Source organism: Simochromis diagramma, unplaced genomic scaffold (assembly GCF_900408965.1).
Source record: "Simochromis diagramma unplaced genomic scaffold, fSimDia1.1 OVJJ01000682.1, whole genome shotgun sequence".
NCBI classification, from domain to species: domain Eukaryota; kingdom Metazoa; phylum Chordata; class Actinopteri; order Cichliformes; family Cichlidae; genus Simochromis; species Simochromis diagramma.
In genome coordinates, this window is record NW_024387359.1 from 2,496,937 (window position 1) to 2,510,139 (window position 13,203).

General features: G+C 39.6%; 2 protein-coding genes across 2 annotated transcripts in view; one reads left to right on the forward strand and one right to left on the reverse strand.

Annotated features, from left to right (window-relative positions):
• Window positions 1-417: 417 nt before the first annotated feature.
• Window positions 418-6,466, reverse strand: ppwd1 (peptidylprolyl isomerase domain and WD repeat containing 1). The gene is made up of 11 exons (XM_040007209.1): window positions 6,300-6,466; window positions 6,080-6,182; window positions 5,123-5,226; window positions 4,846-4,966; window positions 4,279-4,726; window positions 4,003-4,193; window positions 3,631-3,820; window positions 3,363-3,544; window positions 3,199-3,280; window positions 2,933-3,115; window positions 418-627 (listed from the first exon to the last, which is right to left on the reverse strand). The coding sequence occupies exons 1-11, from the start codon at window positions 6,430-6,432 to the stop codon at window positions 484-486; spliced, it is 1,881 nt and encodes a 626-aa protein (XP_039863143.1). The 5' UTR covers window positions 6,433-6,466; the 3' UTR covers window positions 418-483.
• Window positions 6,467-6,882: 416 nt separating this feature from the next.
• The window catches only part of cwc27 (CWC27 spliceosome associated cyclophilin), a 29,900-nt gene continuing 23,579 nt past the window's right edge, over window positions 6,883-13,203 (forward strand). The window contains exons 1-10 of the mRNA XM_040007212.1: window positions 6,883-7,111; window positions 7,240-7,336; window positions 7,749-7,861; window positions 7,973-8,116; window positions 8,279-8,377; window positions 8,463-8,566; window positions 10,495-10,564; window positions 10,730-10,809; window positions 10,900-10,942; window positions 11,019-11,194. Coding sequence (XP_039863146.1) covers window positions 7,070-7,111; window positions 7,240-7,336; window positions 7,749-7,861; window positions 7,973-8,116; window positions 8,279-8,377; window positions 8,463-8,566; window positions 10,495-10,564; window positions 10,730-10,809; window positions 10,900-10,942; window positions 11,019-11,194 — 968 coding nt within the window. The 5' untranslated portion in view covers window positions 6,883-7,069. The remainder of the gene's footprint in view (window positions 7,112-7,239; window positions 7,337-7,748; window positions 7,862-7,972; window positions 8,117-8,278; window positions 8,378-8,462; window positions 8,567-10,494; window positions 10,565-10,729; window positions 10,810-10,899; window positions 10,943-11,018; window positions 11,195-13,203) is intronic.

The window sequence follows — 13,203 nt, forward strand, 5'->3', positions numbered from 1 at the left end:
AATGTTAACTATTTGTACTTATGTATAAAAATATTTAAACAACTACAAAAAGAAAAATGCACGTGTGAAAAGCCGCATAGTTTGCGACATCATTTCAATTTGTTTTGGGTTTTTTTGGAAACGTAGAAGCACAAAGTGCATTGAAACCTTTGTTACCAGTGGACTTGAATATGGCTTTTGTAAATTATACATAATGTGATGCTCTATAATAAATTTATTCGACTGGTAAAGTGACTGATGGTTAAAAAACACCTCAAGATGAACATGCAAAGCACTTCTTACTACAAATATTATTCACACAGTCACACAGCACTTGTCTCTGTCATTCTCTCTCTCTCACACACACACGCGCATCGGGGCAACTCAGGGTTCAGCATCTTGCCCGATGATACTTCGACATGTAAACTGGAGACACTCTTATAACAACATTTGGTCTTCTTTAATAAATCGCTGTACATTACATGACATGACAAAGGCATACAATTACTTTATGGTGATGTTAATAATGCTGATGTCTTCATATGGCTTGTCAGTCTTCGGGTTGACTTTGGCATTGGAGATTCTCTGGACTGCCTCCATGCCTTTAGTGCACCTCCCAAACACAGTGTGCTTGTTGTCAAGCCAGGGCTGCAGAAAAACAGAAGCACATAAAGAAATTAAAAAAAAAAAAAAAAAAAAAATCACACATATGTTGATCTTATAAGCACTTGTTGTCCATTGCTGACAGAGGTCATTATCCTTAACTAAATAAAAAGCATTTTAGTTAAATAAAAGGCAAAAAGCAAGACATTTGAAAAACACAACTAAGTTAAACGAGGGTGGTGCAGAGGTTAGCACCGTCAAATCGAGAGGGCTTGGATTCAGCATCTGGGTGGAGCCTTCTTGTATGCTGTTTGCACATTCTCTCCGGGTACTCTGGCTTCATCCCACAGTCCAAAAATATGTATGTCTTACCTAACAGTACTGCCATCCTTGTTTACACCTTGGTTACTCTAACTCTCTTTTCTGTCTTCCTCTAATGTCCATACAACTTCAACCACTGCTTGCATCATCACCAAAACTCCTTCCATTGGATTCCACAGCCGTCCTTCAGCAGCTCCACCGACTTCTGGTAGATTTGATTACAAGATTTTGCTCCTCACATTTAAGGAGATTCACAACCTCACTCCACAGTACCTCTCTGAGCTGCTGCCATTTGCACTCTCAGGTCTTCTTTCTATTTCAGAGTCCCTCCTTCCCATTTGAATACCATATAGAGCCTTCAACTGTTAAGCAGCTAAGAAAATGCATGGATGGATAGAACTAACCCCAAACTAACCAAATTTAAGTCTTAGTCAGATCAAATCTGTCAACACAACCTGCAAAATGAGGCTTTGGTGCACATTTATCGAGACTTAGGTGGATTTTTTGTTTCTGCATTAAACCAATGCTGAAACTATGTTATAAGTGCAAACCTTCTCAAGCATACACCAGTAACTACTCAATAACCTGCCCTGCTCTTCTGACAACTGTAGCTACATGTGGTTTGGTTCAGCCTGCAATGTCATTGTTTACTCCTACTCATGTCTGGTAAATATTTTCTCCCCATACTTTTAAATTGACTGGAAGAGATTTGCTAACTAGAGTTTTGGCACCAAAACTGCAAAGCAAGACGGGTATAAATGCTGATTACCCATTATGTGTAGTAAGCTCTGCATAGAGTCAACACAGAATCTTTATCCTGAGAAAAAATCCCCCATATAACAACAAAAAGACTCAAACTAACAATTCATAAAAAGTCAATTGAAAACTATATAAAAAACAAACAAACTCAAAATTAAAAAAAGAAAACAAAACTATAGTAATTCTATCTCTAACTTCACCCCCCATTTAGAATAATTTGCGTATTAAACCGTGAGTCTGGCTCATGTAGTGATGTTGTGGATTTTGAAAACTTTGGTAAATGTGATGCACCAGGTCTGTGTAGGCTTCCGTTACACTCTGAGTGCCTGACAGTATTCGTGTTTACTGTTGCCATGTTACACAGAAACAGAATGAAACCCAACACTGTGCTTGGTCATTTACATGTAACGTTACAAGATTGCTGACACTGATGCTGTTCCAGGAGCGACACCAGACTTTGCTGAATCCTGCATGTTCTGCTGCATTGCAAACGGTGTGTTAATATAAATTAAAAATGACTTCATCTGTAGTTATGGTGAAAGGAAAGTGCACAGTAATTTTTAAGGTTTTACATATCAAGATGTAATAAAACATTATCTAGGTGTTATGAGCACTTCGGTAAATACAACCTTTCAACATTTCAAGCAGGTTGAGGTGTGGACTTTGGGTGGTCCATGGAAACACCTTGATTCTTTTCTTTTTAGTCATTCTGTAGTAGGTTTGCCACTGTGCTTGGGATCATTTGCCTGTTGCACAACCCACTTTCACTTTAGCTGTCAGACAGATGGCTTCACATTTGACTCTAGAATAACTTTGGTTTACACAGAAGTTTCACCGTCAAGTGAATGGCTGAAAGATGCCCAAGTCTAACCATCACCTCACCAATTACATGTTTAGGAGCTGATGTGAGCGGTTTGCGCTGCCGTGCCATTTGGTTTCACCAAACCTGACACATTATGACCATAAGCCCTGAGATTTGTTAAATGAATATGAGACAGTGTCATATTTTGTTCTTCGTCTGAGGTTGTTTTGAGCTAATTTACCCAATTACCTAAATGTCTTTATTATGACCTGTTAAATAAAATCTTAGAGCCAATAAAGGGTGTACTTTATATAATCTTCTTTTTACCATAATTCTAATTATAAGTTTGAAATGGTAATATCACCATCTTACATGTAGCTGTCGTACTTTTTCAGAAAAGTAAATTGACATCTTATTCACACGATGATAAAATACACGTCTGAAAGTGGTTTTAGTTGGGCTACTTACAGTGGGTACCACGGTGATAAAAAACTGTGAGCCATTGGTGCCCGGGCCTCCGTTTGCCATGCTAAGTGTGTATGGGCGGTCGTGTCTCAGCGTGGCGTGGAACTCGTCTTCAAACTCCCCTCCCCAGATGCTCTCTCCTCCCATGCCTGTTCCTGTGGGGTCTCCAGTCTGAATCATAAAGCCCTGTCAACGACAAAGAGACAAACACTCAGAGCCAGAATCCCACAGTTGATCGCCAAGCTTCATAAAGAAAAAGGACAACGTACCTTGATCACTCTGTGGAATATGTGGCCATTGTAGTATCCATTCCTGCTGTGGACGCAGAAGTTCTCCACAGTTTTGGGGCATCTAAAACCAAAGAGAGGAAAAGTTCTGTTCCTGTCTTCTAAAGTGAAAGGAGGAGCCAAAAGCATTCACACTGAGGACTTACTCCACAGGGAAAAGCTTGATGTGGATGTCTCCCATAGTGGTGTGGATGATGGCACTGTCAGACACTCTCTTGGGGCCCTCGGCCTGTGTGGCGGCCATCACCTCTTCTTTTGAGGGCTTCTCGTTAAAGATGTCTCTGTCTGAATCGGCGCTCTTGGTATCCTCTGGTTCTCTCTTCGAAAACTTCAAAAAGAGACGACAAAAAACTTATAGTAAGATAGGAAAAAATGCAGCGCTGTCACTTTGAAATGAATGCCTTTCTGTCTCACCAAGTAAAAGCGGTTCTTCTTAAAAGCACTACAGAAGATGGTTGGGTCAGGCTCTACGTTCTGTAAGGCAGGGTTGTCAGAAGCTTTCATCTCCACAGTGGGTGCCACTTGCATGGCCTTTGCAACACCTTGGAACAAACTCAGCTGAACCACACGGATGTTCTCTAGCTTCCCAAGGATCCGCACACATCTATAAAACAAGAAACACAGGGCTCGGGAGTTATATGTCTATATAACTCTGTATGTGACGTTATCACATTTGACTTCATTAGTTTGTATACTACAATTAAAATACTCATTTACATCTCTTAAACATTATTTTATTACGAAACACAACTGTGATTCAGTCTCCACCTTCATTTGTGAGCATACCTGTTGGTTTCCACATTGATGACCTTGATGCCCAGCATGGTCCCATACAGAACAAAGTGGCCAGTCTCATCAAAGATGATGTTTGCCAGCCGGATACCATCCACCTTCTCTAGTTCTCTCTCCACAGCCATCCGCCTCCCAAACTCCATGTCAGGAAGCTGCTGTCTCATCTGCTGCAGCTCTGTGAACATCTAACACACATATAGCAGCTGTGATTGGCGTGCAAAATTCATAACGCTAGCAATGATCCAGGCTGAAAGGTGAATGGCAGGTTACCGTTAATGATTCATCAAACACTCGCATTAGTTTTCCTGTTAGGAATCGGAAGATCCTGACTTTCCTATCAGAAGCGATGGTGGCCATCTTCTTCCCATCGGGGGAAAAGGCAAGGCTGGTGGGATAGGTTTTGTGTTTTGCAAATTCATACAAGTCAGTGTCCGTTTTGTATTCCCAATCCACATGTTTGGGGAACTTGAATTCATTTGGAAGGCCTGTCCAGTACTCCAGCATTCCCGCTTTGTCAGCAGACACAATGACTCGAAACTTGGGATTCAGGCGGATTTGGGAAAGCGGTGCGGAGTGCATTTTGTCAAAGACATGGAGGGGGTCGTTGCCTCCCCTGCCATCATAGATGAAGATTTTCCCTGTGGACTTTTCTGAGCAGGCTACTGTGCAGATGGCATCTCCAGGATTATAGATCCACTCAGACTGGCCTGGATGAAAGCTACATATAGACAGATCACAGTAGAGAAACCAATCAAATTAAAGGAGAACTTGCACTCCAAATCTATCAGCAGTAAAAACATTATTGTGTCTGGCCAGAAAATCTTCATTTAGACTCACCCCAACTTCAGCATATTGATCATGTCAAAATTGACCACGTCAAATACTTTCATGGCCTGATCATCACCAACGGAACAGAAAAGGGCCCCTTCCGCACTGACCGCAATGCTTTCTATCACACCTGGGCAAAAAGCAAGAACAGTGTTTATACACATCCTTTTCACTCATTAAAGACATGTTATATTATAAGATACAATGCACCGGGTCTCCATAACCTCCTCTCAGTCCAGTGCCACTCAGAATGTTAAAAAGAAGTTATCACAAATTAAGTTCATACCGAGATGACTTCGAAAGTGTTTGACAAACTCTATCCCCTCGTCCTCCTTCTTCTTCCAAAATTTGACATGGCCATCCTGGCTGGCAGTGAGGATGAAGTCTGACCTGAAACAGCACAATGTTATGGCGTTATTTCAGCTTCAGCCCACTTTTCCCATCCACATCCCATCTACTGATGGAGTTAGACAATCTTTATTTGAAGTAAAGAGAAAATAAAAAAAATCAGGATTGCAAATATGGATGCATCAAAGTTTTTCTTTGTTTGCATGTTTTTTTTTGTTTTTTTTGTTTTGGGGGGGGGGGGGTTGTCATTCAATTTATGCCAGGGAAACAGATAATAATACAATAATACACTTTCAGGCTAAAAGTGATAAGACCCAACAGATAAATGTTAGCCATTACTGATAAAATGTCATCTTACAAGCTCACAGGTCAACAGCAAACAACACAGCTTATATCAGCTGATGGAACTTCATTGTTATTACAGATACAGCACTAAGTGGCTTTTCAAACAAACAATGAACAGACACAACCAACTAATAACATGTAATACAGCCTGCAAGTTAACAGAACGCTGCAGGAAATTGGCATGATTTGTCACTGGAATGATAGAAAATACATCAATAATAATTATTAAAACGGCTGCCCACTCTTAAATAAAAGAATTACTAAATTCTGGTGCTTCGTTTAGATTTCCCAGGTGATGGTATCATACACGTCACCATTTTAGGTTGACTTTCACGTTGGCACAAGCATGAATGCTAACACTGGATCAGCACAAAGAAAATCCTGGAATATGAAGTATGCTGGCAATACTAATAATTGATAGTTTAGGCATTTTAACATTGCATCGCTTTTATTAAGGTGGTTTAATAAGCTGGATGTAAGTGAGTAGTGCTGTAAAGTGGAAACGCTTCCTCGCGTATAAAGGAAAGTTTCCTTGTAGCTGCTGACTTACTTTGTACAAACTAAGTGTGTGATGACGTCCCTGTGCATATAGCTCCGTTCATACATTGCAGCCGACGGGAGGTTGTCCAGATAGACACGCTCGTACTCGAGTACTGAGAGAAACAAATACACACAGAAGTTAACGGACGGCGTTTGGCGCTTTATTAGCAGTGATTAGAGAGCAGTCGCAAAAAGCTGCCAGTGTGCCGAATGAACAGCCAGAATCCCACCTTTCCTTTTCTTTGCCTTTGTGGCTTCGCTTGGCATGGGTCCAACCCACTCGGCATCTTCTTCGTCCCCGTCCCCATCATGATCATCATCTACTTTGCGCTTCAGTTCCACATTCTTTTCAGTAGCCGCCATTGCCGTGATCGCCCGTGTGGTCCTTCCGTAAATACGGTACTTCCGTTCAGCGCCTAAATCTCTGATTTCTTTGTGCAGTTGTTTTTGTTTCAAGTCTAAGTTGCTAAAATTCTACAATTATTAATTATAAACAACATGTTATGTGTCTCACTTTTTCTCAAGAATGCATAATTATTAGGATTGATGAGATTACGCTGTAATTACACGGAACTTGTTGTTTCCAGAGGGGCTGTTGTGATAGCGCACTAGGAGCGATCCAAAAATCTGTTTCTCGGGGTGAAGTACCGAGCTAGTTTTGGATTGTTTTGTCATCAACACTCTCGGAGTTTGATTCGCGTGCGAATAAAAGTTTTTTAGATATTTTATGGAAACAGAAAAAAAACAAATTAAGTGACGTTCTTTGAAAAAAACGGAACAGAAAATCAATAATTAAACCGAAACCCCCTATGTTCTCGGAAGTAAACAATCAACTCATGTATCGCCAATATGGCTGTAAAGAGTGAAATGTGAAATGTATCACATTTAAAGTTACCTACTGTAACAAACTTTACTATCTGTATTTTCGAGGAACCCAAAGTTCAGATCGTGTGAGAATATATTTTTTATTCTGCTAACAAAACAGAAACGTAGCGGCAGGATGAGCAACATTTACATTCAAGAGCCACCAACAAATGGGAAGGTAAGCGCCAGTTTACAATTTGAACTTCAGTTTTTTCGTGCATAATGTTGCGGATTTGTAGGCACCAATAGCTAGCCACTCCTAACACTGTTTAGCTCTGAATGTATAATTTCGTGGTCTTTTCGCAGGTCCTGTTAAAGACAACAGCAGGTGATATTGACATTGAGTTGTGGTCCAAGGAGGCTCCTAAAGCATGCAGGAACTTCGTGCAGCTGTGCATGGAAGGTAAGAATTCACCAAGGAAGTGCAGAAACCACTGGAGAACAACGTCAAATTCAGTTTGCGCTAAATTAGGCCGAATTATTCCAGGCGTGCCCTTAAAATATATTGGTTTGGTAAAACTAGCCTCTTTAAGCATTAGGCCATGATGCGTGTAAGTGTCATGTTTTTATCTTATTTTGAAGATTATTGATGGACTAAATGTGAATAAATGTTGAGTCTTAGCCATCGTTACCTGTATAATTCTTGTAAGCAGAGAAATGGCTGTTATGAGTGTACATAAGACTTTATTTAATCCCAGAAACTATATTCAGCTGAGCACTGTCTTTATTTAAATGTCCTTGTTGGCTCACATTTCTTGAGGGAACTGTTGTTGCCTTATTGTTTATTTAGTATACAGTATGTCTTGATCTTCTAGGTTATTATGATGGTACAGTGTTCCACAGAGTGGTGCCTGATTTCATCGTTCAGGGGGGAGATCCTACTGGGACAGGGGCAGGCGGAGAGTCCATCTATGGCCGACCATTCAAGGTGAGGCTGCTTTTCTTCTCATTTTATTTTTAATTCTGAAGTGGATTTCTAATTCCTATGAGCAGGTGACACTAAAATACGATGTCTTCTAAACTTTCTTTGGCCTTTCAGGATGAGTTTCACTCTAGGTTGCGCTTCAATCGGAGGGGTTTGGTTGCCATGGCAAATGCAGGGCCACATGACAATGGCAGTCAGTTTTTTCTCACCTTGGGACGTGCAGATGAACTCAACAATAAACATACCATATTTGGCAAGGTAAATCTGTAAGAACATGATGACTTATTCTCTATCTGTATTCATGATTGAATGCTGTCTTCAATGAATATATGAATATACCAAGATGAGTGGCGTTTTCTCCAGGCAGGATGTGCTAAGAGTGTGCCTGACCATTTCTATTTTCTGCAATCCCCACTCCAGGTCACTGGAGACACCGTGTATAACATGCTCAGATTAGCAGAAGTTGAGTGTGATGGTGAGGAAAGACCTCTGAATCCTCACAAGATCAAATCTGCTGAGGTATTTTAGTTCATTCTATTTTACCTGCTCAGTAATATGTTTATCTAGCTCCTGTAATTTAAGCTTTTCTTTTTGTCTGTCCTAGGTGTTACATTCTCCATTTGATGACATCATACCTCGTGAAATAAAGAAACTCAAAAAGGAAAAGGATAAAGAAGAGACGAAGAAATCACAGTCAAAAGCCACAAAGTGAGTGCTCGGCCTTCATCTGTCTTTCTGATTGAAACAAGATCAAGACTGTACCCAGGAGCACCTGCATTTTTGTACATAAGGGAATATATTATGCTTATTTCCATATCTATATATAGATATATATTTTCTTGCACTTTACTAGAGTAGCTTTGCATGATTCACAATGTAAAATATTACTCATTTGTCTTATACTGAGTCTTATACCGAGCCTTGGTCTATGGTTCATCATTTATGTAAAAAAGGTTGAACCTTTAAGGTAACCCATTCTATATGCCAATGTTTTTAGTTACCCCCAGTGTTGTTGCTCCTTTAGCTTATCACCTGCCAGAAGACTACAGAGGTCATAGACCACAAAGTTATTCTGAAGTGAAATCAAGTGTTTACAAACAGTGAAAGTGTCCACTCTAGCTGCTGTTTATGCTTCTCATACACCGATCAGGCATAACACTGACAGTGGTCACACTGATTATCTCTTCATCATGGCACATGTTAGTAGGTGAGATATGTTAGGCAGAAAATTAACTTTTTCCCCCCAATTGATGTTAGAAGCAGGAAAAATATGCAGTGGTCAGTGTCATTGGCGGCCTGGCTTATAAGGCTTATTGAGGCGCGAGTGATGGCTGGCCCGTGTTTCAATCCAACAGTTGAGATACTGTAGCTCAAACTGCCAAAAATGTATTGCTGTTTCTGATAGAATCACAATACACTGTACAGTTGTGTATGCATAGGCACAGACCAGTCAGCATGCCCATGCTGACCCCTGTCCACCACAGAAAGCACCAAGCAGTAGTACTGAACTACAGAGCAATGGAAGAAGGTGGCCTGGTCTGATGAATTACGTGGATGTGCATCGTTTACCTGCCTTACACCTACAATCAGGCCTGTTTCATTTTTCAAAAATGGTGTGAGGACAAGAAGCACAACAGTGAGTTTTAAGTGTTGACTTGGCATCCAAATTCTATTTAGAGGATCTGTTGCTAGCATCATGGTGCCAGATACCATAGCACACCTTCAGCAGTCTTGTCGAGTCAGGGACCGACACAATATTAGGCAGGTGGCCATAATGCCTGATTGGTGTATGTGCTGCTATCCCTGATCTTTGGTGTTTTGTGTATATGTTGGTGTTAAAATGTTAGAAAACAATATATTCACACAGATTGTTTAGGTCAGTATGAAACCTCTGCTTTTGGTCTCTTGGCTCCTAGGGATTTATTGTACCTGTGCTAACATCATTATCATTATTATTATTATTTGAAACTTTGGCTCTGGTTTACACACTATATGGACAAAAGTGTCTGGCTACTTACACGCTACATCTACAGGAGCTGATCGGCCATTGAAACCCATGCCACGAAGCCAGTAGCACGTCATAATTGTGCTGATGTGAGGCTGAGAACTCTGTAGTTTCTAGGTCAGCAGAGCATTGATGATTACATGCATTGTGCCTCAGCATCTCAGTAACTTTATATGGTCTGCCACGCTGTGATTGAGTTGCTGTGGTTCCTAAAGCCTTCCTCTTTGGAATAATGCCACTTACAATTGATCATGGAATATCTTGGATGGAAGAAATTTCACAAACTAACTTGCTGATCCTAATTCAGGTCTATGCTCCGTGTCATGAAGCTTTTTAGAGCGACCATTCTTTCACAAATGTTGTGAAGGCAGACTGCATGGCTTACATACACCCGTGGCAATGTGACTTAAAACACCTGAATGCAAAGATTGGCAGGTCCAGTATATTTGGCCTCTCTTTGAAGAACCTGAATGATAGCCTGAACTAGAGGTAAAAAGTTTAATAGGTCCTCTTTAAACTCATTACTGTTTGCTACATGTTTAATTTATTTTTAGTGCCAATAATGTTATTGATAAAGATTTATAACAATATGTTATTTCCCTGCAATTACCCATGTTGGTGTGTTTTGTAGGAATTTCAGTCTTTTATCATTTGGAGAGGAAGCTGAAGAAGATGAGGAGATGGTGAACCAAGTCAGCCAGGTACTGGATCATAAAACCATTATATGTGGGCACCTCTGACATTTACTCTTGTGCCACTCACACATCATAACTAGGTGTATATTAGAAATATTAAAAAATTTCAAAAAGTACATAGACATGTAAATAACTGTTGTCTGGGCATTTTTCTTTTCTTTTTTTAAATAGACATTCAAGGGAAAAAGCAAAAGCAGCCATGACCTTTTGAAAGATGATCCCAGACTGAGCTCTGTTCCAGCAGTTGATAAGTAATTCATTAATAGTTATAAAACTATTTTAATTTCCTTTTTAAATTTGAATTATTAAAAAGTCTGAACCTATGTTTGCTCTGCTCACAGGGGTAAGAAGAAAAAAGCATCTGCATCTGGTGATGCAGCTTTGGTAAGTCTTTTAGATTTTCCTCCATTTGCACTCAGAGGCGAAGTATCAGCATTAAGTGTTTGATGTGTTTCTCCAGTCAGGTGACGAAGCTGACGATGATGTTGAGGACGACATGGACACAGATGAGGAATATGACTCGGAGAAGAAAGAGAAGATCAGAGAGCTCATAAGTAAAAAGCTAAAGAAGGAAAAGGGTGGAGAGAAAGTGGCAGAGCCCATTGAAGAGGAGCAAGAAAAAAAGATGAGCCGCAGGTGTGTTTTTTTTTCCTTGGTTGTTTGTTTGGTTTTTTGCAACCCTGCTGCAAATAAATTAAACTAAACTACTAGAAAAATTTAAAATGTAGCTACTGCATAATGATCTCTCTGAAATTATGTATTTTGAAAAATTTTACCACTAAAAACTGTTGTGTGTAGTTAAAATTACATGGCTGCTAAAAACAAAAAAATAGTATTTCATAGTTTTTTCAGCAGCGTCTTATGGTTGTTGTTGAACTTGTAATGTGGTGTGACATCCTGGTGGGGGAGCTATTGGACTATGTAATATATAGATGATGCTAAACCTTACCTATTGCTGATTGTTATTGTAACTTTTATTTTTCTGACAAGGAAAATATTTAGTAAGTCCAAGAGACAAAATGTTACTTTTCAATGTTTATAGCTGCATATTTTTTCTTTTTTCAATTAGGTAATTGTTAGTCTGAGATTCCTAAAGACATAGCAGTGCAACACAATGATAAACAACAATTTGAAACCCACAAATTTCATTCAGATGTGATAAATAAAAGCACCAAATTTCAGTTTATGAGAAGCAGGAAATGGTAAACCTTTAGCATCTTTACTAGAAAAATGTCGTTGTTTTAGCTCCACCTTGACCTAATCTTGAAATTTCATGACAACAAGAACAAATTCAAGAGAGATGAGAAGGATTTGTATAATATTTTAACAGCTCAGTGGCCTAGACACAGTAGAAACAATCATTAGCTCGTATTAATTAGTGCCTCTCTGCAGCAGCAAATCCTCTTGAACAGTCATGCTACAGTTTCTCTGATGCAGTCGTGGTTGGATTGCTGGAGGACTTTGTTGTACAAATTAATGTATATTTAACAATTTAGATTTGGTGTTACTTGTTCGTGAGCTATTTTAGATCCTCTTTAGTGCCACCCTTACAGCCACTTTGATGCTGACTTGCTCACCATACTGGAAAGAAGGTTTCCAGACTGAGGCACTTGAGGCATGTAGGGAGGAGTGGTTCATACCTTGGCGTCACTATTTGAAACTTTAGTCATGTTTAATTTGAGCACCCACCATTGTAACTATATATGTCACAGAAGATAAGAAAATGCATAATAGATACCCCTTTTTAAGTCATTAGTAGCAAAACATTTATCTTTAACAGGCATATATTAACTGGATTTATTTAAAATATTCCTCAGATGTATTTAAGCATTCTAATGTGAGAGATTTCTAACCTGAAATAGATGGAGAACCTTAATCTTTATTCGATTTTTAGATAAAAGTGAGCCCAAATAGTTATGAAAAAAGTAATAGGGCCAACTTGGTTATTTTTATTCATGTGTAGTGATTTATCCAGTTTCAAAAGCTGGATCCAGTGAATATTTGAAGCTGTGGTTTGAAATGAGTTAAATTACAAATACGTTATCACAATACATTTTTACAGGACCCTGTGTAGTCTTACAAAATAGTTAGTACACCCGATCATAGCTTTAGCAGCATTCACTGGAAATAATTGTTTTGTGTTTGACCCTATCAATCTCTCACATCGCTGTGGAGGAATTTTGGCCCACTCTTCTCAACATTGCTTCAGTTCATTGAGGTTTGCAAACATTCGTTTATGCACGTTTTTCTTAAGATCCAGTCACAGCATTTCAAACAGATTGAGGTCTGGGCTTTGCTGGGCCATTGCAACACCTTGATTCTTTTCTTTCTTTTTTTTTTTTTTTTTCAGCCATTCGGTTGTAGATTTGCGGCTGTGATGGGGATCACTGTCCCGTCGCATGACCCAGTTTCAGCAAAGCTTTAGCTGTCGACAGATGGCCTCGCATTTGACATTAGAGTATGTTAGTATACAGAGGAGTTTATGGTTTACTCAGTGATTGTTAGGTGCCCAAATCCTCTAGCTGCAAAACAAGTATATATCATCAGGCCTCCCCCATCCTGCTTGACAGTTGGTGTGAGGTGTTTGCGCTGATATGCTGTGCTTGTTTTTTGACTAAAATAATCTCCACTTTGACCTTGTCTGT